This window comes from Neomonachus schauinslandi, chromosome 1 (assembly GCF_002201575.2).
Source record: "Neomonachus schauinslandi chromosome 1, ASM220157v2, whole genome shotgun sequence".
Lineage (NCBI taxonomy): Eukaryota > Metazoa > Chordata > Mammalia > Carnivora > Phocidae > Neomonachus > Neomonachus schauinslandi.
Window position 1 is genome coordinate 157,881,261 of NC_058403.1, and position 27,795 is coordinate 157,909,055.

A 27,795-nucleotide genomic window follows, 5' to 3' on the forward strand; every position below is an offset into this window, starting at 1 on the left:
TTTATATAAAAAGACTTATAAAGGGGAAAAATTAGATCATCAGACCTTGACAGTGACATTTTATACCAAAAAAAGTAACGTATTTAAGATATTCAAGGAAAGACATATGAGCCAGTGATGTTATATTCCTCAAGATACTTATATGCACAAAAGGCACCACCTGTTATCAACTATCAATATGTGAGAACTCATTCCCATAAGCCCTCCCTAAGGAATCTACTAGAGAATGAGCTTCATCAAAATGACTAGAGCTGTCAATGTAAACACTGACAGGGTAAGCATTAACTACAGCTACTATAGAGGTAAGACTAGAGTTAAAAGGGGCGGGCGCCTGGGTGGCTCAGTCGTTGGGTGTCTGCCTTCGGCTCAGGTCATGATCCCAGGGTCCTGGGATCGAGTCCCGCATCGGGCTCCCTGCTCTGCGGGAAGCCTGCTTCCCCCTCTCCCATTCCCCCTGCTGTGTTCCCTCTCTCGGTGTGTCTCTCTCTGTGTCAAATAAATAAATAAAATCTTAAAAAAAAAATAGAGTTAAAAGGGGCACCCAGGTGGTTCAGTCGGTTAAGCATCTGCCTTTGGCTCAGCTCATGATCCCAGGGTCCTGGGATGGAGCCCCAAGTCGGGATCCCTGCTTCTTGGGCAGTCTGCTTCTCCCTTTCCCTCTGCCTCTGCCCCCCCCCCGCTCATGCTCGCTCTCTCTCTCAAAATAAATAAATAAAATCTTAAAAAAAAGGGGGGGGGAGCATGCTGTGTAATGGCTATTTGTTCTGACAATAGATATACAGTATACACACAGCACACCAAAATGGGGTAGAATGGGGAGGGGATATGCCAAAAATAAACTCTTTTCAGTAATCATATTGGAAGTGGTAGTATGACCATTTTTTATTCTGAGACTGCTGTGTATTAGGCGTGGGATAAAACAATTAATTGTGGCATGCTCTCATTCTGTCACCTTCTCTGTCCTTCAGAAAGAGGACTCTCGATATGGAATTAGATACAGATATAACATAGGAGCAAAATCATTACAGTTCACACTATTAAGTAACTATATAAATTCATAATTTTTTTACACATAGACATAATACACACCTAGCTCTGTTAACTGAAAAGGCCTAGATACTGACCAAACTAAGAACAATATGCATTCCTAGTTCTCAGACTATGGTCTTAAAACACGTTTTGCCACAAGAAGAAACTAGGGCTTTGAGGAGAAAGGGCTGATTCCAGGTCTGAGACAGAAAACATACAAGCTGGGGGGTGCCTGGGTGGCTCAGTCGGTTAAGCATCTGCCTTCAGCTCAGGTCATGATCCCAGGGTTCTGGGATCGAGCCCCACATCGGGCTCCCTACTTAGTGGGGAGCCTGCTTCTCCCGCTGCCTGCCGCTCCCCCTTCTTGTGCTCTGTCAAATAAATAAAATCTTTAAAAAAAAAAAAGAAAGAAAGAAAATATATAAGCTGGGCCAAGAATGTCTTTCATAAGACATCAAGGAAGGTAACAGCTTTCAATCTGCAAGAAACACAGAAAACACAGGAATACTGAATTGCACTTTAAGTAAGGAGTCAGCAAAATCCAGACTGTAGGTTACACTACAAGTGGCTCACATTCTTTGATAAACTGTAAAAAAAAAAAAAAAAAAAACAGATGGAGGAGGGAACTATGGATTAATAGAGACTCATAAGACATCAAATTTTTTGAAAAGAGCAAAACTAAAGTAGAGATTCTAAAGACACACACTTGGGTGATAAAACTTAACAAAGTCAAGAAAGTGGTTACTAAAAGTCAGGATGGTAACCACTATTGTGGGGAAGGAAGAGGTACGTGGAGAGCTTTCTGGCTGGCTGGCTCAGTTCAATTTCTGGGCCTGAGTGGTGGTTCTGAGGTGTTCTTATAGCTATATAAGAGCTATACATTTGTTAGTGTGGTTTTTTCCATTTAATTTTCTATCTAAAAGATTTAAAAAAAAAAGACGAAGAAAATATGGCAAAATGATTATAATAATTAGTTCTGGGTGCTTGTGTAAAAGTGTTTATTATTCTCTTAGTTTTTCTCTTTATTTTTTTAAAAACCTCAAATTAAAAGAATTGAAGCAGTTCCATCTTATGATGGAAATGGGGGTAAGAGGATTTTTACCAGACTGTTCGAACTGACTACCAAATGCATGTTATTACTTTTACAATAGTAATTTGTCCCCACCCATTAAAAAATTGTTCCTAATATCCCAGACTTCCAAAAAACGACAATACTCTCTTCCCATCAAAAATGACTGGCAACTGTTAAAAAAACAAAAACAAACACACACACAAAAAAACCACCACTAGAAACAAAAATGCAGGAAACGAAATGATAGTCTCTCCCCTTTTTACTCCCTAACTACTAAAGACTGACCCAAATTATAGAGGTACTCATAGCTTGGGAGGTTGTAGCCAACGATGTAATGGGTCTTCCACCCGCCAAACAGAGGGAAGCGAGGCCGGATTTCCATCTCTACAGAGTCGTCCAAAATAAGGAGGTGGCTAGTGGAAACATTGCCAATCTCGTCCCGGTAGTAAACGTCCTGGGCAGCGGCAGGGAGGATGGTCTGCAAGAGAGGGGACACGCCTTCTAAAGCCTCCAAGAACTTACTCACAGGAGATGATCCTAAAGACAGAAAAGACTTTCTGCGCCAAGAGCCTCCCCATAGCACTATCTAATTAAAACAGTCCCCAAACTGGGAACAACCCAAAAAGAAGTCTAACTAGCCCCACCGCCTGAGGCTTTCTAGATATTCTGGATATTCTAGATATTACATCTATTTCTCAATCATGGTAGGTAAATAGCCAATTCTCCTAAACAATAAATAATGAAGACAATCATAAATACCTTTATGAATATTAAGGATTAATACAAAGATAAACATAATCTCTAAATTACTCTGCAGGGAGAGAAACTAAAATTGGGAGAAATTACATCAAATCGCTAGGTGGTAGGGTTATGGAGGGGTTCTTCCACCTCATATTCTTTACTATAGCTTCCAAATCTGTAAGAGTATTTTCATAATCAGGAAGAAACAATTCTAACACTTCATTCACATAACGAGCCCTTCTATAATATGAAGTACAGATGACCCTTAGACAACACGGGTTTCAACTGCGCAGGTCCACTTATATGTGGATCTTTTTCAGTAAATACAGTAAATACTGTAAATTTATTTTCTCATGATTTTCTTAACATTTTTTCTCTAACTTATTTTGTTATAAGAATACAGTACCTAATACATACAACATACCAAATATGGGATAATGAACTGTTTATGTTAATAGTACGGCTTCCAGAAAACAGGAGGATATTAGCAGTTAAATTTTCAGGGAGTCAAAAGTTATAGGGACGCCTGGGTGGCTCAGTCGGTTAAGCGTCCGCCTCCAGCTCAGGTCATGATCCCAGGGTCCTGGGATCGAGTCCCGCATCGGGCTCCCTGCTCTGCGGGGAGCCTGCTTCTCCCTCTGCCTCTGCCTCTCTCTCTCTCTATCTCTCATGAATAAATACATAAAATCTTAAAAAAAAAAAAGTTATATGCAGATTTTCAACTGTGCAAGGGGCCAGTGCCCCAAACTCTGTTTTCCAAGGGGGTTTTCAACTGAACATGTTTTCAGTTTCTGACTGTACGTGAAAATATAAGATTTCATTTATAAAAATATACAAAACTTCATGTACAATATGATCAAGTATCTTTTTAAAAAAAGCATTATAGAAGAAAGGAAGTATTAAAATATGAGCAATACTAATTCTGGGGGGGGGTTCTGGTTTTTCCTATTATTCAAATTTTCTTTTAAAACCATGGCCTAGGGGCGCCTGGGTGGCTCAGTCGGTTAAGCATCTGCCTTCGGCTCAGGTCATGATCCCAGGGTCCTGGGATCGAGTTCCGCATCAGGCTCCCTGCTCAGCGGGGAGCCTGCTTCTCCCTCTCCCTCTGCCTGCCTCTCTGCCTACTTGTGCTATCTCTCTGTCAAATAAATAGATAAAATCTGGGCACCTGGGTGGCTCAGTTGGTTAAGTGACTGCCTTCGGCTCAGGTCATGATCCTGGAGTCCCGGGATCGAGTCCCACGTCGGGCTCCCTGCTCAGCAGGGAGTCTGCTTCTCCCTCTGACCCTCCCCCCTCTCATGCTCTCTATCTCATTCTCTCTCTCAAATAAATAAATAAAAACCTTTAAAAAAAATTTTTTTTAAATAAATAGATAAAATCTTTTTAAAAAAAATTAAAAATAAATAAATAAATAAAAAATAAAAACATGGCCTACTTTGGGGCACCTGGCTGGCTCATTCGGTGTAGCACATGACTCTTGACCTCAGCGTTGGGAGTTCGAGCCCCATGGTGGGTGTAGAGATTACTTAAAAATAAAATCTCTTTTCAAAAGAAAAAATGGCCTACTTATACAAATGGGGGCATTTTTTTTTTTAAGATTCTTTCTGTTGGTTCTAACCCTGTGAACCCAACTACTTAAACACCAACTGATCCCAAACAATGGTCCATATTTAGATACTTTCAAAAAGCTAAAGGGCAAATGGGATAAAACGATACTTTCTCCCAATGTCCACATTGCACATCCCATACCTTAAATGAGCGGATGGAGGCTATTCCACTATCTGGCTGTCTCTGGTAATCATAGCGTGAAAAGGGTCCCTTCAGCACAGCCCCTGTGTGCTTTAAGTCCACATTTTCTTCCACAGCAATGTTACCCCAGTGAGAGACCTCGATCACTCGGGTCATGCTGGTGATGGTCAGGAAAGGGCTGTTGTTCTCATAATGTACTTTAAAAGTATCCTGGAGAGACAAGAAACAAGTAGTTCCAAGTCTGGGTGACAGATGAATCAACACTAGTTTCAAATACACTGGAGACAATCCATACATCAGCAATAGAATGGCTCAATTATGGTGTATCAAATGCACTCTGTATTCTAAAATGATGCTTACTGGGACTTTTTAATGGCATATGGAAATAAATATTCATGATGTATTACTAAGTGGAAAAATAGGCTCCACAAAATTGTTTTAGGTTCCAACGTAAGTATCATTTGTATTTTAAAAACAAACACTTCTACATGACACTTATCTTATAGACTATAGGAGTAAAAGAACAAAAAGAACCTGAAATGAAATACGGGAGAATCCCAAATACGGGAGATAGGAAACAGAGTTCTTAGATTGTTTCTACTTTCTCCTTGTAGTTTTTGTTTTCAAAATTTCTACAATGAGCTTTTTAAATTGCCTTTTGAATAATTTTTGCAGTTTTGAAAGGAAACAAAATCTTAAACTATAATAAAGAAAAATTCTGACAAGGTATATATATGATCTCATAAAGACATAATGTCTACCCAATGAGCTAGCAAATAACCTCAAAACTGAGGATGATTCATAGCACTACTGGATTTTTTCTAACACGGAGAAGACTTACCCAGAAAAGTTCCCAGAAGAGAACTTGTTTAGCTAACATGTATGGAGCTAACAAAAATATGTGTCAGTCACTCTTTATGAGTGCGAAACAAATGCATGACCATTTAATCCTCAAAACAACACAATGAGATAAGTACTACTCATCTTGTTTTACAAATTAAAAACACCGAGGCCCAGCAGTTTTAACATATTCAAGGTCATAAATAAATCTAAGTGGCAATATTAGGTCTTCAGGTCTTCAACTTTTTAGCTCTGGCTGCACACTCCTCCACAGTAAATACTGCATCCCAGGGAGGCCTCAGAGAATTAAAGGAGTTACCTTTGGAAATTCCTCCACTTTGCCAATTTCCCCATTTAAATTAGTATTAAATCTTTCTAGTCATTAAGTAATATAAATGCCCTTCTATGAATACACACATGGAACCTTAGAAATGGGATCTAAAAGGACAGAAGGATCAGGAAAACACCCTTGCCCAGAAGTCCATGAAAAAGGACATTTTATTAATTCTCATAGAATTAAGAATCCGTAGATTCTTTTTTTTTTTTTTTTAAAGATTTTTATTTATTTGACAGAGAGACACACAGCGAGACAGGGAACACAAGCAGGGGGAGTGGGAGAGGGAGAAGCAGGCTTCCCGCGGAGCAGGGAGCCCGATGCAGGGCTCGATCCCAGGACCCTGGGATCACGACCTGAGCCGAAGGCAGACACTTAACGACTGAGCCACCCAGGTGCCCCAAGAATCTGTAGATTCTTAAAAGTTCAACTTCATCCATAATCATATTTGACAGTATTTAATGCCAATACTGATAAGGATACGAGGAAACTAGCAGTTTCTGACTGCTGGTGCCATAATAAATTGGCTAAATCTTTTGAAAAACCACTTGGCAACATACATCAAAAGATTTTTAGGGGTGCCTGGGTGGCTCAGTCATTAAGCGTCTGCCTTCAGCTCGGGTCGTGATCCCAGGGTCCTGGGATCGAGGCCCACATCAGGCTCCCTGCTCGGCAGGAAGCTTGCTTCTCCCTCTCCCACTCCCCCTGCTTGGTTCTCTCTTTCACTGTGTCTCTCTCTGTCAAATAAATTTAAAAAAAAAAAAAAAAACTAAAAAGATTTTTAATTTTGGGGGCACCTGGGTGGCTCAGTTGGTTAGGCGGCTGCCTTTGGCTCAGGTCATGATCCCAGGGTCCTGGGGTGGAGCCCCACATCAGGCTCCCTGCTTGGCGGGAAGCCTGCTTCTCCCTCTCCCTCTGTCTGCTGCTTCCCCTGCTTGTGCTCTCTGTCAAATAAATAAAATCTTAAAAAAAAAAAAAAAAAAGATTTTTAATTCTTTAAAAGATTTATTTATTTGAGCAAGAGAGTGAGGGTGCATGCATGGGTGGAGAGGCAGAGGGGGAAAGAGAGAGAATTCCAAGCCGACTCCCTGCTGAGCACAGAGCCCAAGGCAGGGCTCAAGGCTGGGCTAGATCTCACCCTGAGACCATGACCTGAGCCAAAACCAACAGTCTGAAACTCAACCAACTGAGCCACGCAGGAGCCCCCACATCAAGAGATTTTTAAAGTTCATATGTCTTGATTTGAAAACTTTTACTTCAGAAAATCTATCCTATAGCCAACACACATGAAAAGATGCTCATCATCACTTATCATCAAGGAAATGCAAATCAAAACCACAATGAGATATCCCCTCACACCTCTCAGAAGGGTTAAAATCAACACAAGAAACAACAGGTGTTGGTGAGGAGGTGGAGAAAAATGAACCCACATGCATTGTTGGTGGGAATGCAAACTGGTGCAGCCACTGTGGAAAACAGCATGGAGGTTCCTCAAAAAGTTAAAAATACAACTACCTTATGATCCAGCAATGGTCCTACTGGGTATCTACCCAAAAAATACAAAAACACTAATTCGAAGAGATATATGCACCCCTATGTTTATAGCAGCATTATTTACAATAGCCAAAATATGGAAGCAGCCCAAGTGCCCATCGACTGATGAAAGGATAAAGATGTGGGGGCGCCTGGGTGGCTCAGTCGTTAAGCGTCTGCCTTCGGCTCAGGTCATGATCCCAGGGTCCTGGGATCGAGCCCCGCATCGGGCTCCCCGCTCCGCGGGAAGCCTGCTTCTCCCCCTCCCACTCCCCCGCTTGTGTTCCTGCTCTCGCTATCTGTCAAATGAATAAATAAAATCTTTAAAAAAAAAAAAAAAGAAAGGATAAAGATGTGGTACATATATGTGTGTGTGTACACACACACACACAATGGAATATTATTCAGCCATTAAAAAAGAATGGAATCTTACCACTTGCAACAACATGGACGGAGCTAGAGTATAATGCTAAGCGAAATCAGTCAGACAAAAACAAATACCATATGATTTCACTCCTATGTGGAACTTAAAAAACAAGCAAACAGAGTATGTATATGTAGAGAGAGAAAGAGAGAGTGAGAGAGAGAGAGAAATATCAAGAAACAGACTCTTAAGTGTAGAGAACAAACAGAACAAACTGATGGCTACCAGAGGGAGGTGGGTGAGGGGATGCGTGAAACAGATGATGGGGATTAAGAAGGGCACTTACTGTGATGAGCACTGGGTGTTGTATGGAAGTGCTGAATCACTACATTGTACACCTAAAACTAATATTACACAATATGTTAACTAACTGGAGCTAAAGTCAAAACTTATTAAAAATAAAAAATAAAAAATAAAAAATCTACTCTGAGACTATATAAAAAGTTATATGTAAAGAGATGACTACTACAGCGTTAGAGAAAAAAAGCTAACTGTCCAACATAGGAAACTTGGCAAATAAGCTATAAAACATCAAATTATAGGATCTTAAATGGCTATTAAAAATGGTTTACAGGGCGCCTGGGTGGCTCAGTTGGTTAAGCGACTGCCTTCGGCTCAGGTCATGATCCTGGAGTCCCGGGATCAAGTCCCGCATGGGGCTCTCTGCTCGGCAGGGAATCTGCTTCTCCCTCTGACCCTCCTCCCTCTCATGCTCTCTCTCATTCTCTCTGTCTCAAATAAATAAATAAAATAAAATCTTTAAAAAAATAAAATAAAATAAATAAAAATGGTTTACAAAGGTAATGTAAAATGTTTAGAGAATATTCTAAGTGGCAAAGTACACAATACTTTACACACAGTGTGATTTCCATATTAAAAAGCCCCTATGCTTAGAAAGAAATGACTCAGGTACTACTATGTCAAAAGTGGATGTCAAATTTTCCTCTGTATTTGCCAAATAGTCTCTCATGAGCATTTTATTAAGTTAAAATGGAAGAAGAGGGGCACCTGAGTGGCTCAGTCGTTAAGGGTCTGATTTCAGCTCAGGTCATGGTCCCAGGGTCCTGGGATTGAGTCCCACATCGGGCTCCCTGCTCAGCGGGAAGCCTGCTTCTCCCTCCCCCACTCCCCCTGCTTGTGTTCCCTCTCTCGCTGTGTCTCTCTCTGTCAAATAAATGAATAAAATTTCAAAAAAAATAAATAAAATGGAGGAAAAAAGTCCAAAATCCAAAATATTGAAAATTTAGAAGCTTGTACAGGAGACAAACAAATTTCTGTCCCCAACATGAACTGAATTAAGTAAGGAAAAGAAATAAATAATGCACTTAGAGGAAACACAACTCAGAGCTCCACAGAGGCACGCACCCCCAGGGCTCTCCGCACCACAAGGTAACTACACCAGCAATCAGAGAGATACTCTCACTCCCCCACCAAAACCCCTAAGGCTATAGTATACACAGGGTGCTACTTTTCTGAGAAATGGGGGAATATAAAATTACTATAATCTGCATATATTTATAGAAAAAAAATTAGAAAGATAAACCAAAAGCTAATATAAATGGTCACCAAAAAGAACAGACAGAAGGGAGAAGTGGAAGCAAGAGTTCTCTGAATATACCTTGTCAAATAATTTTGGCTGTTTTCATTTCAAAAAATTGTATCAATTAAAAAAAAATTCTTAACAGTGGAAAATGACCCAAAATGAACAGCCCTATGTCAAACTGACATCTGAGACCGAGAAAACAGAAACAATTATTTCAAGTGACATTAGAACAAACTATTTTGACTGTACACCCTCAGTGACACATGTTCTAAACACAGAGATGCATAGAAGTCTTAAATATCCATGTATTTCAGAGATGACAATCAAGTACATAGGCTGAAATGACACGATTCCTAAAATTTGCTTTAAAATATTACAACAGGGCGCCTGGGTGGCTCAGTCGTTAAGCGTCTGCCTTCCGCTCAGGTCATGATCCCAGGGTCCTGGGATCGAGTCCCACATTGGGCTCCCTGCTCTGCGGGAAGCCTGCTTCTCCCTCTCCCACTCCTCCTGCTTGTGTTCCTGCTCTCACTATGTCTCTGTCAAAAAAATAAATAAAATCTTAAAAAATAAATAAATAAATAAATAATAAAATAAAATATTACAACAGAGAAAAAATAAAGAGTGCTGATAAGTGTGGTAATATTCTGATACTCATTGACAATGTCAAAGTTGATAGGTGTATGGGAAGTTATTACACTATTCTCTATACTTCTGTATATGTTTGAACTTTTCCATAACAACAGTGTTTTTTAAGCCTTGATTGCTCCCTCTATGCTTAAGGCCCAGCTCCTAGGCTCAGGGAGGCAGCCAGCTTTACTACCCCAGCAGCCACCCCCGCCAGCACAGCACCTGGTCTCCCATCTCGGGGCCTCTACCAACAACGCCTTGTTCCCTTCTCCCCCAACCCCCACTCCAACCCTCCACATGCTACCTCCTTATTTTTTATTATTCTTTTTTAATGTGAGTATATTTGCTAGAATTGTGCTACATACAACTTGCCCATCTTCCCTGGAAGCTAATTTATTTGTAATCTAGTCTTGGGGGAGTCATTTAATTTCACTGATTCTGTTTCCTCGTCTATCGCTAGAGAATAAAAAAAAAAAATTAACTTTTTAACTCTGATTCAATGAAATGAATGATTTTATTTAATACACTATCTACAGAGTCTAGGAAATAAGATGGTGGGTCAGCAAGTTTTCCTTCCCTTCCCTAATCCCCTTCTCCTCCACCTTGCTTGCACTTAAAAAGTTAATGCCTCTGGGCTCACATTTTATTTCATGTGATGGGAGTTCTGTTAGTATAAGACTCTGAGCCTTTTCGTCCAGAGGACCGGCATCCCCTAAGTAAAGTAGTAAGAGTAAGTTGGAGAAGAATGGACAGGGCATGCTCTGCCCAGCTGCTCTTCTCCATCTGGCATACCTTCCAGTAGGCAGTTAGAGAGCTCACTTCATCTGCTGGCAAAACTTCCACATGGAGAGGCTTGCCCTGGCCCACCTTATTTGCATGGACACTCTTGTCTCAATTTGGGATTCAGTATTAGGAAACCTCCTGCAGTACCTGCAGATGAACTCTATCTCCTTCAACCTAGTTTACCTGTAATAAAGCTACATATTTTTTCACTTCCTACCTACCTCAATACTTTTGTTTCTCAGTGTGTACAGAACTTGGGAAGGGGGAAGAGGATTGCTGTTTGTGGGGCTCCCTCAGAGACCTCAGAGACCTCAGCAATCTCCAGTTATCATTGTCACTGGCTAATATTAGGCTTTGACAGGTCCTAAATGCTGATGGAATAATTCAACTCAGCTCATGTGTCACTGCTTCAAAAATCCAAGTCATGAAGTTTATGAGGTTCATCTGCCATGTTTTTCCTTATTAGAGAAAATCTTCCTAAACCTCCCAGCCTCTAGCTATACTTCCAAAATGAGAAAGGTGACCCCCATGGAGTCATTTCACAGCAGGTGAAAATGTTTGGGGATGATCTTAAAAATGACTTCAGATTTACACCCATCTCACACCACCAAGCCCATCCACTAGTAGTCACTCCAGAAAACATTCTCTGAAGTAGGCAGCGACAGACTGGACTCCACACGAGCCTACCTGACTGTAAGCAGGGATGTCTCTGAAAGGTCCATAATCCAGGAGGTCCTCAGAGCGCGTGGGGTTCCCCAGCTTGGTGTAGCTCTCTACGTTTCGGGAGGCAAGCTTCACACGCATCGTCTGTGTCTTCGTTGGATAGGGAGAGTAGAAATAATGGTTCCCCTCAAACACGACAAACTGTTTCTCTGACTGGGTGATCTGGGTTGGATACGGCTGAAGCACATGGGTATAGACTGTTTCCACAATGACCGAAACCTTGGCCCCAGGATCGAGAGCAACTGGGAGCTTGACTGTGAAGAATCTCCCACTGGAGCAAGAACAAGGCAAGAAAATTAAGAGATGAAGGGAACTGAAAACAGAAATAGCAACTCAAAGTCACAGCAACATTTTGTACCCAAGACAAAAGCAGTTAACTTTAAGAGATCATCTTTAACCTATTAATTCAAGCCTTTTAAGACAGATGTCTGGGTATTCATTTCACAATTGTTTATAATAACAGAACAGTACAACAGCGCCTGGGTGGCTCAGTTGGCTGAGCGTCAGACTCTTGGTTTTGGCTCAGGTCATGAGATAGAGCCCTGTGTCGGGCTCTGCGCTCAGCAGGGAGTCTGCTTGAGATTTTTCTCTCTCCCTCACCCTCTGCCCCCTCCCTGCTCTCTCCCTCTCTAAAATAAATAAGTCTTGGGGGGACAAAAAGTATAAAACGTAAAGGTCCAACAAGGTCCAACAACAGGATAATGGTTAAAAGCATTCCAGCAGAGCCACACAGTGGGATAATGGCAGCCACTTAAAAGGATATTAAGCATTTCCATGTACAGTGTAAATAACAGAAATCAGTTCACAAATGGCACAGTATGATTCTATCTTAAAAAATAAACATAAACAAGTGTATGTGAAGAAAAGTATTCCAATGAATGTTTCCAAACTGTGAATGGTAACTGTCTAGGGAGGAGAATAAGCTTTATTTTGTTATTTTCTCCAATTGGTTTTATGAACTTGTACCACTCTCATAACTAAAAAAATAAAGCTACTAGCATTTTAAAGAAAAAGAGATGGCCTGGAAACTACTAAAATCCATACGATATTAACTCAAAAATAAATCTGAATTTTCTAAGCCACAAGATAACTTTTGGTAGGCCCAGAAACTGTTCATGGAAAATGAAAGGCATTTAACAGGCTTCTTTGGAATTTGTCCTCCAAGGTCAGAACACGTCAGAATACGGATCACTTTTCCTGATATGGCCTTACGGAACTCTAATCTTGCATATCTTCATCAGTCACACCATCACACACTATCACTACTCTGAAGTACCTACTTAAAATATAGTAAGCTTTACACCTTCTCCCAGGACGGTCTTAACCAATTCCTGCCTTCAAGTTCCAGATCTGCTTCTCATCCCACACTCTGCCCTGAGCACTAAACTCCTATTTTCAAAGGTTCACTAGACAGCTCCACTGACCACCCAACATACCCAGTATCATTCATGATCCCAATTCCTTACTCTGTTAATAAATTCTACCACCATCTGACCACTTCTAAACCAAAACCCTCCTACATGGTCGGATGCCTCATTCTACTCCATCCCTAATGTCTGGTTAATCCTGCCTTAGGATGTCTCTCAAATTCATCCCTTCTGGAATTTCCATTGCTGCCCCCTCGGTTCAAACAATTCTCCCTTGCCAAGATTATTACCTATCTTCCTAATTAACTCCCTAATCTCTTTCTCCCTCTAGCCCATCAACAAAATGTGACACAATCCCACCTTAATTTTCACATGAAATGTCCCAGCATAATTGAATCTCATTTTAACAACATTTCAGTGTTCCAGGGTGATCATTAGAAATATCAATTCTCAGGGGCGCCTGGATGGCTCAGTCAGCTAAGGGACCAACTCTTGGCTTTGGCTCAGGTCGTGATCTCAGGCTCTTGGGATTGAGGCCTGCATCAGGGGCCACGCTCAGCACGGAGTCGGCCTGGGATTCTCTCGTTCTCTCTGCCCCTGCCCCCCTGCACTCTCTCTAGAATAATAAATCTTTTTAAGATTTTATTTATTTGGGGTGCCTGGGTGGCTCAGTCGTTAAGCGTCTGCCTTCGGCTCAGGTCATGATCCCGGGGTCCTGGGATCGAGCCCCACATCGGGCTCCCTGCTGGGTGGGAGGCCTGCTTCTCCCTCTCCTACTCCCCCTGCTTGTGTTCCTTCTCTCGCTGTGCCTCTCTCTGTCAAATAAATTTAAAAAAAAAAAAAGATTTTATTTATTTGACAGAGAGAGAGACACACAACGAGAGAGGGAACACAAGCAGGGGGAGCGGGAGAGGGAGAAGCAGGCTCCCCGCCAAGCAAGGAGCCCGATGCGGGACTCGATCTCAGGACGCTGGGATCATGACCCGAGCCGAAGGCAGACGCTTAACCAACTGAGCCACCCAGGCGTCCTAGAATAGTAAATCTTTTTTTTTTTTTTTAGATTTTATTTATTTATTTGACAGAGAGAGAGACACACACAGTGAGAGAGGGAACACAAGCAGGGGGAGTGGGAGAGGGAGAAGCAGGCTCCCCACTGAGCAGGGAGCCCAATGCAGGGCTCGATCCCAGGACCCTGGGATCATGACCTGAGCTGAAGGCAGACGCTTAACGACTGAGCCACCCAGGCGCCCCAATAAATCTTATTTCAAAAAAAGAAAGAAATATTGAAGCACTGGGTCCTGGGATGGAGTCCCACATTGGGCTCCCTGCTCTGCAGGAAACCTGCTTCTCTCTCTCCCGCTCCCCCTATTTGTGTTCCTGCTCTCACTATCTCTCTTTCTGTCAAATAAATAAATAAAATCTTTTAAAAAAAGAAGGAGAGAAAGAAATATCAATTCTTGGGCACCTGGGTGGCACAGTTAAGGGTCCGGTTCTTGGTTTTGGCTCAGGACGTGATCTCAGGGTCACGAGATTGAGCCCCAAGACCCACATACAGCTTCGTGCTCACCATGGAGTCTGCTTGAGAGTCTCTCTTCCTCTCCCTCTGCCCTGCCCGCTCCTGCTCACTTGTGCAAACTCTCTCTCTCTCTCTCTAAAATAAATAAATGAATCTTAAAAAAAAAAAAAAAAGGAAATATCAAGTCTCATTGCAACTCAGAAGCAGCAGCTAATGAAAGCTTCTGATTGATGAAAGACTAGGCAGACAACACAGAGCTGACTATACTGGCATCTAAGGAACAGATTTTTTCGTGGATCAGAACAAAGACACGTAAGTTGTCATGTTAGGGTTGCAGGATAAGTGACTTATTTAATGTTGCCATTAAACTTTATACAGACAGATTAATAAATTTAAAATTATCCCATTTATACGCTTATGTAAAATTATGTATAAATGGGCATATGCATAAAGAAAATAGTTATGTCATATTCTCATTTCTTTAATTTAAAACTAATGAGAAAAAATTTTTTAAACTTTGCCAAGCAAACAAAACAAAACCAAGCTCTGCCAAGCAGGGAGACCAAATTTAACACTTTCTGAATCATGTGGGGACTGACAGCTGTAAGGTCCAAAGGTTTGCTGGTCAAGAATCAAATATTTTATTTCTTTTTATGATAAACTACAGCATAAGCTAATGCTGTTTGCCTCAGCAAACAGGATATTTTAATCTTAGCACTGCTGACATTTGTGAGTGGATAATTCTTTGCTGGGAGGAGGAACCTGTCCTGGGCACTGTAGGATGTTTAGGAGCATCCTTGGCCTCTACCCACTAGATGCTATCAGCACCCCTCAGCTATAACTAAAAATGTCTCCAGACATTACCAAATGTCCTGGGCAGGGCAGGTGCAGGACACGACTGTTCCCTCCTCCAGTTAAGAATCAGGGAGCTAGGGCGCCTGGGTGGCTCAGTTGGTTAAGGGACTGCCTTCGGCTCAGGTCATGATCCTGGAGTCCCGGGATCGAGTCCCGCATCGGGCTCCCTGCTCGGCAGGGAGCCTGCTTCTCCCTCTGACCCTCCCCCCTCTCATGTGCTCTCTGTCTCTCTCATTCTCTCTGTCTCAAATAAATAAATGAAATCTTTAAAAAAAAAAAAAAAGAATCACTGAGCTAAAAACATTTCTTCCTCCCACATCACTCATTCAACAAATATTTCAACGCCTAATCAATACCATGCAAAATACTGGTAACTGTCGAAGCTAGGTGATGAGATATATGGGGATTCTTTATTCAATTCTTCCTGCTTTGTATTCGTTTTGGAAAATATCCTTAACAAAGCGTTTTACAGTAACTAGTAAGTGCCAGGCCCCATGGTAGGTGCTGAGGTTAAAGCGAAGAACAAGGCAAGTCCAACGCCAGCCTTCAGAGAGCTCGGTCTAACTCCCACAAAGAAGCACCACGTTCGGGCGCCTGGGTGGCTCAGTTGGTTAGGCGACTGCCTTCAGCTCAGGTCATGATCCCAGGGTCCTGGGATCGAGTCCCGCATCGGGCTCCCTGCTCTGCGGGGAGCCTGCTTCTCCCTCTCCCACTCCCCCTGCTTGTGTTCCCTCTCTCGCTGTGTCTCTCTCTGTCAAATAAATAAATAAAATCTTTAAAAAAAAAAAAAAAGAAGCACCACGTTCAATGCCCTGAAGGCTCAAGAGGAGGTGGGGAGGGGGTGGAATTGTCTGCCCTTTGGAAAGGGGATGGTAGCCAACAACAGATTGGAGGTTATTTACTGAGACAAACAGCCTGGAGTTCTCACATACCATACTGATTCTCCATCCACTGTTTGGAGATCCCTATCCCTACATACATTAGTAGACCTGACCTGGTATGGAAAGTAGCTACCTTCCTGTAAAACAAACTGCCACCGTGAGGGGCAATTTTAGCATCACTAATCAGAAAAGACATCACTGGGTCAGAATACATTATAGCCTGTTGCTTACTTAACACACACTATATTAATTGAAACAGCCTCTAAAACACCAGGTATGTTCTCAGCAACTCTCCTACCTTATGATTCCAACCGACAGGATAACCTACAACAAGAAGAGGCAGAATATATAGATATTCTGACTGGTTGGTTGCTTACCTTTTACCCTTAATTTTGGTTTCTCGTACTTCCAAATTGTTCTCTTCCTCATCTTCTCCCTTCACCTGTAACAGGACAAAAGAGGCTATTCTTTTTAATATGTCTCTCAGCCTCTAAATTTGAGTCAACAGTTAACCAACTGCCTTAGAATGTCCACAGTAAAGTACTCAAACTACAAGAACTTAAAGACAACTCTGGTAACAATTTTTTTCCCATATGAAACATAAGAACATTGTCAAAGACTTACTTTTGCAACGAATAAGTTGTATAGTAAACTCTATAAATACATAACATTTTCCTGAATGACCAAACACACACATATAAATAAAAATTACACTTACACTTTACGTTTCCCAATACAAAGGTGATGTTTTCTTCTCCATTTACATTCAAATACACATTTGCATAGAAAATAAATAGTATTATTTACTGTTGTAATAGAAACGTCTCACACATTGCCAAAACTGGTTCTACTTGCATGAAAGTTAACAGTAGCATAAGTCCAACAACCACTGCTTGTCACACTCCCTTATTCCCATCCTTCACTGCAAAAGGATGTGTAACCAGGAAGAGAATGTTAACTCCAGCAGGCTGCAAGGTCTATCTGAGAAAAAGTAGACACCCTGAATCATGAGATGGTGGAGCAAACTATAAGGAAAACCTAATACACACTGCCGATCTCTTTGCCAACCCAAACTCTGCTAAGGAAAAAAAAAAAAGTAAAACTACTTTTTGGGCTGAAGCACTTGTTCCCAATAGGGCACACAGAACTATGAGGAAGAAGCTATTTTTAATATTTTAAAATGCCTAAAAGTGGGCGCCTGGCTGGTTCAGTCGGTGGAGCATTCAACTCTTGATCTCAAGGTTGAAAGTTCGAGCCCCATGTTGGGCGTACAGATTACTTAAAAAATAAAATCCTTAAAAAAAATTTTAGGGGTACCTGGGTGGCTCAGTCAGTTAAGCATATGACCCTTGGTTTCTCTTGGTTTTGGCTCAGGTCATAATCTCAGGATCATGGGACTGAGCTCCACATTGAGCTCTGCACTCAGCAGGGAGTCTGCTTGTCCCTCTCCCTCTGCTCCTCCTCCCCCTGCTCGCACTCCCTCCCTCCGTCTCTCTTTCTTGTTCAAATAAATTTTTTAATTTTTAAATAAAAATAAAATGCCTGAAAGTAATCATACAATCATCCTCAATAAAGCTGCACAGGCCAATAAAAACAAGCTTCATCACTTTGACTGGAATCTTATCACAATGGTAACATTCTAGTATACTCGTGCTTATCACCATTCAGTTACATGTTGATCTCTTACTAAAAGATATTAATTAATAAAAGACCAGAGAGACAAAAGATTTCAAATATAGAATCCACATGAGAGGAAAAATATTAATATGGTCCTTGGTAGTAAGAAGATGAGGAACCACTAGATCCTCATCAGAAATCATCACTGTGGGGCGCCTAGGTGGCTCAGCCGGTTAAGTGCCTGCCTTTGGCTCAGGTTATGATCCCAGAGTCCTGGGGTCAGCCCCATGTTGGGTTCCCTGCTCAGCAGAGAGTCTGCTTCTCCTTCTGCCCCTCCCCCTGTTCATGCTTTCTCTCAAATAAATAAAAATCTTGAAAAAAAATTCTTTAAGAAGTCACCATTGTCCCTTCTAACCAGTTCCTAAAATTCTACATGGAAGGCTAAAGATAAATCCACTGAAAATTCAAACTTCTAGCAACCTTATCAAGGCCTCGAAGTCAACTGTTGAAAAATACACACCCTCTTTGCTAAGTCTAACATCTAGTTACATTTCCCATTGGGATAGGGGTGTAAAGGAGCACATATATCTATTTAACCCGTCTCTCTCAAAGGACTATAAAATTAACAAATGATTTTGAATAAATCTGGTGATGCGACTGCAGGTCTTACATCCCTACACAACCCTACCTCAGAGCCATCTAGGCCAAAAGAGGCAATGGGGTACAGTGAAGAGCACACAAAGTTTGAAACTAACCTAAGCCCCGATTCACTCATCACTCTAAGAGCTGACACGGGGTTTAAACAACTTAACTCCTAGACTGCACTCCTCACCTGCAGTAAGCCTACACCTCAAAGGGCTGTTATGAGGGTTAAAGAGAATGTACTTAAAACACCTACCACAACACCCAACACAAAGTAGATTGCCAACAGGACATGTCTGCAGTAAACCAGCATTCTTCAGCATGATGACAGATAGTTTCTGCTGCTGTCTTGTTAAACTGTGGCAACTTTAATTTATCAGAACTAGTTTTTTGTTTGTTTTGTTTTAAGATTTTATTTATTTATTTGACACAGAGAGGGAGAGAGCACAAAGCAGGAGGAGTGGCAGGCAGAGAGGAGACTCTCCACTGAGCAGGGAGCCTGACACCAGGCTCGATCCCAGGTCTTCAGGATCATGACCGGAGCCACCCAGGCACCCCCAGAACTAGTTTTTATAAAAGAATGGGATTTAACATTCAAAACACTCAAAGGTGGCAGCACACATTTAAATGAAGTTTTGATCCATCTTTACACAAACCTTTGAGTAAAACTGTGCATTCCATCACAGAAAGGCAAGAAAAGGAAGAGGAATCCTTTCAGAGGCATAAGCTCTATAAACCCAGCTTTATAGCTCCAGATTCAGTCAGAGAGTAAGATGTACTTAGAAGAAATATGACATTGTAATGACTAGTCCCTCAACAAACAATTGGGTAATCACTTAATGGACGCTGCTTAATGAAAATAGTAATAAAAAGCAAACCTATGGATATGTAAGCCAACATTTTATTTCCTTGAAAGTTGTAAAAGTGTTCACTGAAATGCTGGGGAAGTACATAAAGCAAACTTCCAAGCCATATACTGCTGAGGTGCAAGAACGTGAACCGGTAGGAGGAAGGGAGTGATTCGGCCTTGACCTTTCTGTACAGTTTAAAAGAGGTTTTATTACCTACATGACTTCTTAAACCAACTTTAAGGAGAGGAACAAAATTTAAAAAGCGTTCATTAGCAACCTTAAGTGTATTACACTAACAACGGTTTCAAATTACAAACTGGAAAATACACAATGTTACATTTCTGATTGTATTGGATGACGGCTAGAAAGAAGCACCTACTATGGGCCAGACACTGAATTAAGAGAATGATACTCATTTGGGCTCACTTCTTCGTCCTCCGGTGGGGCTCCTGAGTCAAGTCGTGGGAAACCAAAGTTTGGAGCACACCCGCGCCCCGCTAGGCCACTAGCCTGGTTTCCCCGGGCAGGGCGGGCAAGGGGAGCTCGCTCGGCCCAAGGCCAGCGCGGGTACCGCCCGCCCGCCCAGGAAGGGCCCACTCAGAGGAGTGGGGGGCCGCGATCCGACTGCTGCCCACGTGGGCGGCGGCCTCGCTTCAGCAGGCTTACGCTGACGTGTCCACCGAGGCGGCCGGGCTGGCGCGCGCCGAACCCCGCCGCTCGCCCGCACTCACCTGCACGCCGAGGTGCGCCAGGCGGGCCTCGAGCTCGGGCTCCAGGGCCAGGAGGAAGGAAGCTGCGCGGGATGTGGAGCCGCCGCCCGGGTGCGCCAGGACCACCTCGGCCGTCACCTTAGCCAGGTGGCTGCTGAGGTCCACCGTGCGCTTCACGTCCTCGTTGACCAGCAGCGGTGCCTCCGGGGAGGCGCTGCCCGGCCCCGGGGCCCAGGCCCCGAGCAGCAAGAGCAGGACCAGGCGGGCGGTGGGCGCCTCCATGACCCGGACCAGCAGAGCCGCAAACCGCGCCGAGCGCCGCCGCCGCCCCGCCTCCGGCCACTGTGCAGCCGCTCATTGGGCCCGGGCTGGCGCCACAAGATGGCGGCGCCCACGGAGGAAGGACCCCATCTCCAGGGCAACGGGCGGCCCGCTGGGCGCCCGACTACACGCTCCTTTGCTCTTGCCAATCCTGCGGGTAACAATGGCTTTCTACTCCTTAAGACAGTAAAATTTACTTCAAACGGAGAAAGTAAAAGCCTAGGCAAAATTTAAGCAAAAATAGGCTCTCTGCACAGTCTCATAGTATCTCCCCTAAAATATTTAGTAATTAGAAAAAGGGAAATAATAAGTTTACCGTGGAGAATCCTAGCAACCACTACCTTAACCAAATGATTAAGGTTAATATCACCAATTTTAGGACATAATGACATCAAGTACCCACTGATCTGATACACCCAGAAGGGCACCTCACTTCTGTGGTATTGTCACAGAATTGCTGAAAATGCACAGTATAACCTCAATGCAACCATAAAAAACATCAAACCAGAGACACCTTGACTTAAACCCGGTGAGACCTATTTCAGACTTCGGTGCTCCAGAATTGTAGAGATAATAAATTTGTATTGTTTTTTTGTTTTTTGGGTTTTTTTTTTTTAAGATTTTATTTATTTATTTGAGAGAGAGAATGAGAGAGAGAGAGCATGGGGGGGAGGGTCAGAGGGAGAAGCAGACTCCCCGCCGAGCAGGGAGCCTGATGCGGGACTCGATCCCGGGACTCCAGGATCATGACCTGAGCTGAAGGCAGTCGCTTAACCAACTGAGCCACCCAGGCGCCCAATTTGTATTGTTTTTAAGCTACTAAGTTTGTGGTAATTTCTTACAGCAGCAATAAGAAACTATTACAGAAGGTAATCTCTCTGAGGGCAGGAAGTTACCTAGATTGTTCATCCCAGAATCCCAGGGTATCAATAAACATTGATTGAATGAATAAATGAGCTTTTCATTATAAATATTATTATCCCTATTTTACAGATGATTAAACTCAAATATTAAAGCTAGTAAATAATCAGGTTGTTTAGAAACCTGGACTGACTCTGAACTGGAGCTCTTTCCACTACCCCCACACTCTTGAATAAAATCCCAGATTCATATAGACAAAAAGAAACATTAGGGATCCCAATCTAATCCTTATTTCACAGATATGAAATACAGGCCCAGAGAGGGTACCTTATCCAAAGTCTTGGACTAGGAAGCTGATCTCCTAATGCCCCATCAAAAATGGCAGAATGGATAGTGTTAAACATTTTAATGCAGTCATTATTAAAATACAATACAGGGAAGTTGCTTTGGCAGCAGTCTGTTGCAAATCTAGGGAGATCCACCAGGTTCCAAATGAATGAACCAATTTGATTTTTTTGCACCAAGAGACAATTATAGCAAAGATATCCCTGAATCATCCTGGAGTTTCAGATTTTCCATTTTCCTAGGGTAACTTCTGCCTTGGTCACAGTCTCTTTCTCCCTCCATCTCTTTCATTCCTCTTGCCAACAACCACTTAAGTGAGCTTAGACGGATCTTCTAGCCCCAGTCAAGTCTTCAGAGGCTGTGGCCCAGCTGACAGCTCACTCATGTGGCTACTGGCAGGAGATGTCAGAAAGAGACCAAGACAGAAGCCAGAGTGTCTTCTGCAATGTGTTGATGCACAATGAGCAAACCTTTTAGAATCTTTAAAAGTAAGAAAGAGAGTTTTATTCGAGCCCAAGTTAGGACAGCTGCTCAGAAAACATGCTCTTCACAGGAAAGAAAATGTTCCAGAGAATGAACAGTTTTCACAGAGTTATATATTTTTTGATCTTGTAAAAGATCAAAAGATTATAGATTAGCATATAGGCAAGAATCACAAGTTTTAACATCAAGGAATGCAGGGAGTAGGAGCACTGATCAATATATTAAGGACCAGACGGTTTTCCTTTAGCCTACTCATTTCCAAAGTAGGTGCACAATGTATGCTTGGTGGGCCATAAATCAGACCTTTGGTTTAAACAAAGTTTATGTACAGTTATGCTGACTTAGAAGGAAATCTATCAGGCCTTTAGAGAGTTTTTTCCTCTCATCAAATGAAATCTCAGAAATGACATACCATCATTTCTGCCATATTCTATTGGTGGCAGACCAACCCCAGTACAATGTAGGAAGGGATTATGAAAGGCCATGGTGAGTACCAGGAGGCAGAGATAGTTGGGGACCATTTTGGAGGTGGACGACCACAAAGAGTATACAGTGGCAAGTCAGTCTTCATCTTCTGTTCTCCAGGAACCTAGTCACACTCCTAGGAGGTACTGCTGCTCCCATTTCTTTGGTCTCCTTGCAAAAATAGTCACAAATGGGGAGTACAAACAGCATCTGTCCCCCAAAAATGTCAATACTGAGTGAACAGTATTTTTTTTTAATTTTAGAAAATACTGCCCCAAAATGCTCTGTAAACATTGAGGTCATTGACATTCTCTTCACTCATTCATTCATTGACTCCCTCAAGAAGCACTTGTTGAGCTTTGGGTTGCATTGCCAACCCACCCATCTGAACATAGCAGAGAACATAATGTTGATAAGGAAGAATGAGAGATGCTGGGTAGATAATGAGCAGTCTGTGCCACATAACTCCACAATTCTTTTTGAGGAACTTTCATTAGTTCCATTTGGGGAAATAGTCAAAGTGCACCAAACACCACTGGCATCAGAGAAATGGGAACAAGACCCAATGTAGACCAGACTCTCTCTACCAGAAACTTGAATCTTTAATGCAGTAACTACACCTGATAACTGCTGAACTAATTCATCTTCATTGGCAGTCCTGAAGAGTTGGCCTCGATTCTTCTCTAGTCCCAAACTTTTCAATGTTGGCTGCTTCTGCTCCTCCATTGACTCTGTGAGCTACCCCATAAACTTCCAGTATATTCCTTTTTTTTTCCCCCTCCTATTAAATCAGCTAGAACAAGTTTCTGATAGATTGGAGGGTGAGGGGAGATGGAGATGTTAGGAAGATAATCACAATGTTGTGCCAGGGACAAATTATTAGCTATTCAGACTGACAATTCAAGATAATGCAGGATAGAGAGGTTGTCCCAATGGGTGCCAGCATGGATAAATAATAGCAAGTACCAAGTGCTCCCTGACCAGGCACTAAACAATACCCTCCATCCCACTCCCAGGATTTAGGGCAACCTGGGAAAAGGAGAGAAAAAAAAAAAAACCAAATTAACCAAGATTAACTTTTTACCATCCAGAAGAGAAGGAAGCTGGAAGTAGAAATAAAGATGTGATATGCAAATAAATATGTTTATATTTCTTACATACCTGTGTTTGTAGCCTGTACATCAAGAAATTGTGATGGCTTTACCTATACTATTCCTTCTAACTAAAAGCCCCAAACTCTTTCACTCTTCCCTTTGCTTACTTCTGGCAGTAGATTTAAAATCATCTGAGAGGGGCACCTGGGTGGCTCAGTCGGTTAAGCGTCTGCCTTTGGCTAAGGTCATGATCTCAGGACCCTGAGATGGGCCCCACATGGGGCTCCTTGCTCAGTGGGGAGTCTGCTTGTCCCTCCGCCCCTTCCCTCTGCTAGTGCACTCTCACTCTCTCTCTCTTTCTTGCAAATAAATAAAATCTTTTAAAATAAATAAAATTAAACCATCTGAGAACAATTCATGAATTTTATCTACACACACACAAACAATTAATCCCTCTTACCTCTGTGTCCCATAGTAGATGGTCTGTATACCTGCCTTTCTTTAAAGGAAAGGGGAACACCAAGCTGTAATTCATCCTTCCCCATGAAGACTCCCAGAGTGCATGGGTTGTTGCAGATGCTCAGTAGAAAGGTGTAGAAAAGTGATTCCATTCAGTCAGGTGAGCTTGAGAAATACCACTCTGCACATTAGCAGAACAGTGAACCCTCCTTAGTATTCCCCTATTTTGGAAAGACAGAACATCCAGATATCACAGAAAACAAAGTTCAACACTGAGCCTATCATACCCACAGAAGAATGTTCAGAACAGTTCCTTTCTTTAGACCCCAAATTCCTGTAGTCAATTGTATTAGTCAAAACTCTTTTAGTAGCAAGAGATAGAAACCCCACTCAAACTGAGCATAGCATAGTAGTATGCAGTACAAACTGTTGTTAGAAAATTCCCAAACAACAATGGATTAAACAAGAAGAATGTTTATTTCTCATGTAATAATCCTATGGAACCCAGGAACGCAGCTTCCTTCAATAAGATTACTCACCCATCCTTATCACATGGCTTCCATTTCATGAGCCAAGATTGCTACCCCTGCCTCCTCATAATGTCTACATTCTACATAAGGGGAAGAGAGGAGGAGGAGGGAGAGAGCATGTTCCTTTCCTATAGAGCAAGAGTCTAAAAACTATGGCCTGCAGGCCAACCACCTGTTTCTGTAAATGAAGTTTTACTGGAACACAGCCACACCCATTCATTCACATATAATTTATGACCACTTTCACACTACAAAGCAGGGTTGTGTAGTTGCAGCAGAGACTGGATAACCCACAGAGCCTAAACCACTTACCATGGGGAATATTCACAAAAAATGATGCCCACTCCCATTCTATTATTATGCAAGAGGTTCACACAAGGAAAAGCTGGGTGAAGGTGAGAGGGGCAAACTAGCAGCTCTGCAGACAGTCTGAGATGAGACAGGGACACTCTCTCCTATTTTTCCTAATTCTTCTGCAAATCTAAAGCTCAAATTAAAAATAAAAGATTTTTCAGGGAACCTGGCTGGCTCAATTGGAAGAACATGTGACTCCTGATCTCAGGGTTGTGAGTTTGAGCCCCACCCACATTGGGTAAAAAGATTACTTAAAAATAAAATCTTAAGGGCGCCTGGGTGGCTCAGTTGGTTAAGCGACTGCCTTCGGCTCAGGTCATGATCCTGGAGTCCCTGGATCGAGTCCCGCATCGGGCTCCCTGCTCAGCGGGGAGTCTGCTTCTCCCTCTAACCCTAACCCCTCTCATGTGCTCTCTCTCATTCTCTCTCTCTCAAATAAATAAATAAAATCTTTTTAAAAAATTAATTAAATAAAATCTTAAAATAAATAAAATATTTTTCCAAGATATCATTAAGTGAAACACGGAGTTGGAGAAGGTCACTGGAACACATATAACAGACAGAGGACCTATATCCAAAATATATACAAAAATACAAATTAATGAGAAAAAGACAATACTGTAGAAAAATAAGCAAAAGAATTTGACCAGGAACTTCCAGAAGAATTATTCAAATGGCCAATAAGGATGAAAAGCATGCAATGACATTAATAATTAGGGAAATGCATATTAAAACCACAAGAAGATGCCACTATACACTCATCAATTGGCAAAACTTTTAGTCTCACAATACCAACTGTTGGTGAGTATATGGATCAATGGGAACCCTCATTCCCTGCTATAATTTGGTATAACCACTTAAGAAAACAGTTTGGCATCATCTACCAAAGATATGTGTACCAAATGGTCTAGCAATTCCGCTTCCAGATATATATGCTAGAGAAATGTGAGCACATGTGCCCCAGATACATACACAAAAATGTTCATAGAGCTTTGTTTGTAATGACAAAAATTGAAAACATCCTATGTGGTCACCTATCAAGAGTAAAGACTTTTGCAAATACTACATGAATAAAACAACATCAGCAGGAATGGTGAAGTAAGGACTTCTAAAATCCCTCTCCTTTATAAATACAATGAGAACACTGGAAAAAAATGGTCAAAATCAATGCTTTGAAACTGATCCCATCTTCTTGGGATCTAGAAGGCCACATATACATGCCCAAAAAATACCTGAGGAGACTCTAAGCTCTCACTTCTGGCTGCTCATGAGACTGTGTGGAAACAGTGAGTGAAAGATAAGGTAAAGTTGCAAACTGCCTTCATGAGCACAGAAGGTGTGCCTTACATGCACATAGAGCCCCTCAGCAAAGGTTGGGAGATTTAATGGTTCCAGGCATTTAATGAAATCTCTGTTTAATCATTAGCTAACCACTAAGCTAACTGATCAGAGACTTCACTGGCCACACATGACAAAGAACACAGACTTCACAGATTTCGTTCACGAGAGTCACTAAACAAACAAACTGCAACAACAACAACAAACGCGAAAACAAGTCCTGGGGAAGCAGAGATCTGAACTCCAGAGTTGCCACATTAGATTACTTCAAATGTCCAGTTTTCCACAAACATTATGAGGTATGCAAAGAAATAAGAAAGTATGGTCCACACATTGGGGGAGGGAGGACATAAAGAGAAACTATACCTAAGGAAATAAAAACATTGGACTTACGAGACAAAGACTGTGAATCAGTTATTTTAAATATGTTGAAAGAACTAAGGCAAAGTATGAGAACAGGATAAATTCAAAGCAATCCACACCTAGACACATCATAATCAAGTGGACAAAAGGCAAACACAAGAAAATCTTGAAAGCAGCAAGAGAGAGATGATCTACCATGTACAAGGACTCCTTGATAAGCTAAACAGCAGACTTCTCATCAGAAACCATGGAGGCCAGAAAGCAGTGGGATGCCCTCAAAAGGCTAAAAAGAAAAATACTGCCAACCAAGAATTCATATGAACAAAATATCCTTCAAAAATGAAAACCATGGGGGCGCCTGGGTGACTCAGTCGTTAAGCGTCTGCCTTCAGCTCAGGTCATGATCCCAGAGTCCTGGGATCAAGCCCCACATCGGGCTCCCTGCTCTGCAGTAAGCCTGCTTCTCCCTCTCCCACTCCCCCTGTTTGTGTTCTCTCTCTCACTGTGTCTCTCTCTGTCAAATAAATAAATAAAATCTTTTTAAAAATATTAAAAAAAAAAAAGAAAACCATGAGTGCAGGACTGACTTCCAGCATGACGTGAGGAGCTCTACTGACCTCCGTGGTAAAACTGGTAAAGACTATAAAAACACAACCATTTAAAGCCTCTGGAAATGGCCATGAAGGCAAAGAACAAATGAAAAAACACCTATTCAACAAAATCTATGAAAACTCAGTAAGGAAAGCAAGAGTCTGAGGTATTCAAACCAAGACTGCTACCTCCCACCACCATCCTAGCTCAGCAAGGCAGAGACTCCACACCAGGCCACTGCAGCCAAGAACACAGGGCTTCTCTCCCATAATGAAAAGCCCAGGGGAGATGGCTCCACTGGTGAATTCTACCAAACACTAAAGAAGAATTAATACCGATTTTTCAGTAACTCTTCTCAAAAATAGAAGATGAAGGAACACAACCCAACCCATTTTATGAGGCCAGTGTTACCCTAACAACAAAACTAGACAAAGACATCACAAGAGAAGAAAACTACAGACCAATATATTTTATGAATATGGAGGCAAATGTTCTCAGCAACATATCAGCAAACAAAAGCAAGCAACATATAAAAAGAATTATACACCATGATCAAACGGGCTATTTCCCAAGAATGAAAGTTTGGTTTAATATCCAAAAATCAATGAATGAAATAATAGAATAAAAATGAAAGAGAAATCAAGACTTTTCTAGATAAACAAAAACTATGAGAATTTGTCACTAGCAGACCTATATTATAAGAAATGCTAAAGGGAATCTTTTGGGCTAAAATGAAATGACAGTAGTGAGT

At 41.9% G+C, this 27,795-nt stretch overlaps 1 protein-coding gene across 1 annotated transcript in view; it reads right to left on the reverse strand.

Annotated features, from left to right (window-relative positions):
* Positions 1-20,201, reverse strand: part of RPN1 (ribophorin I) — a 29,827-nt gene extending 9,626 nt beyond the window's left edge. The window contains exons 1-5 of the mRNA XM_021695266.2: positions 19,862-20,201; positions 16,398-16,462; positions 11,366-11,672; positions 4,592-4,801; positions 2,387-2,579 (exon numbers count right to left, since the gene is read on the reverse strand). Of these exons, the coding sequence (XP_021550941.1) occupies positions 2,387-2,579; positions 4,592-4,801; positions 11,366-11,672; positions 16,398-16,462; positions 19,862-20,122 (1,036 nt within the window). The 5' untranslated portion in view covers positions 20,123-20,201. The remainder of the gene's footprint in view (positions 1-2,386; positions 2,580-4,591; positions 4,802-11,365; positions 11,673-16,397; positions 16,463-19,861) is intronic.
* Between the last annotated feature and the right edge of the window lie 7,594 nt (positions 20,202-27,795).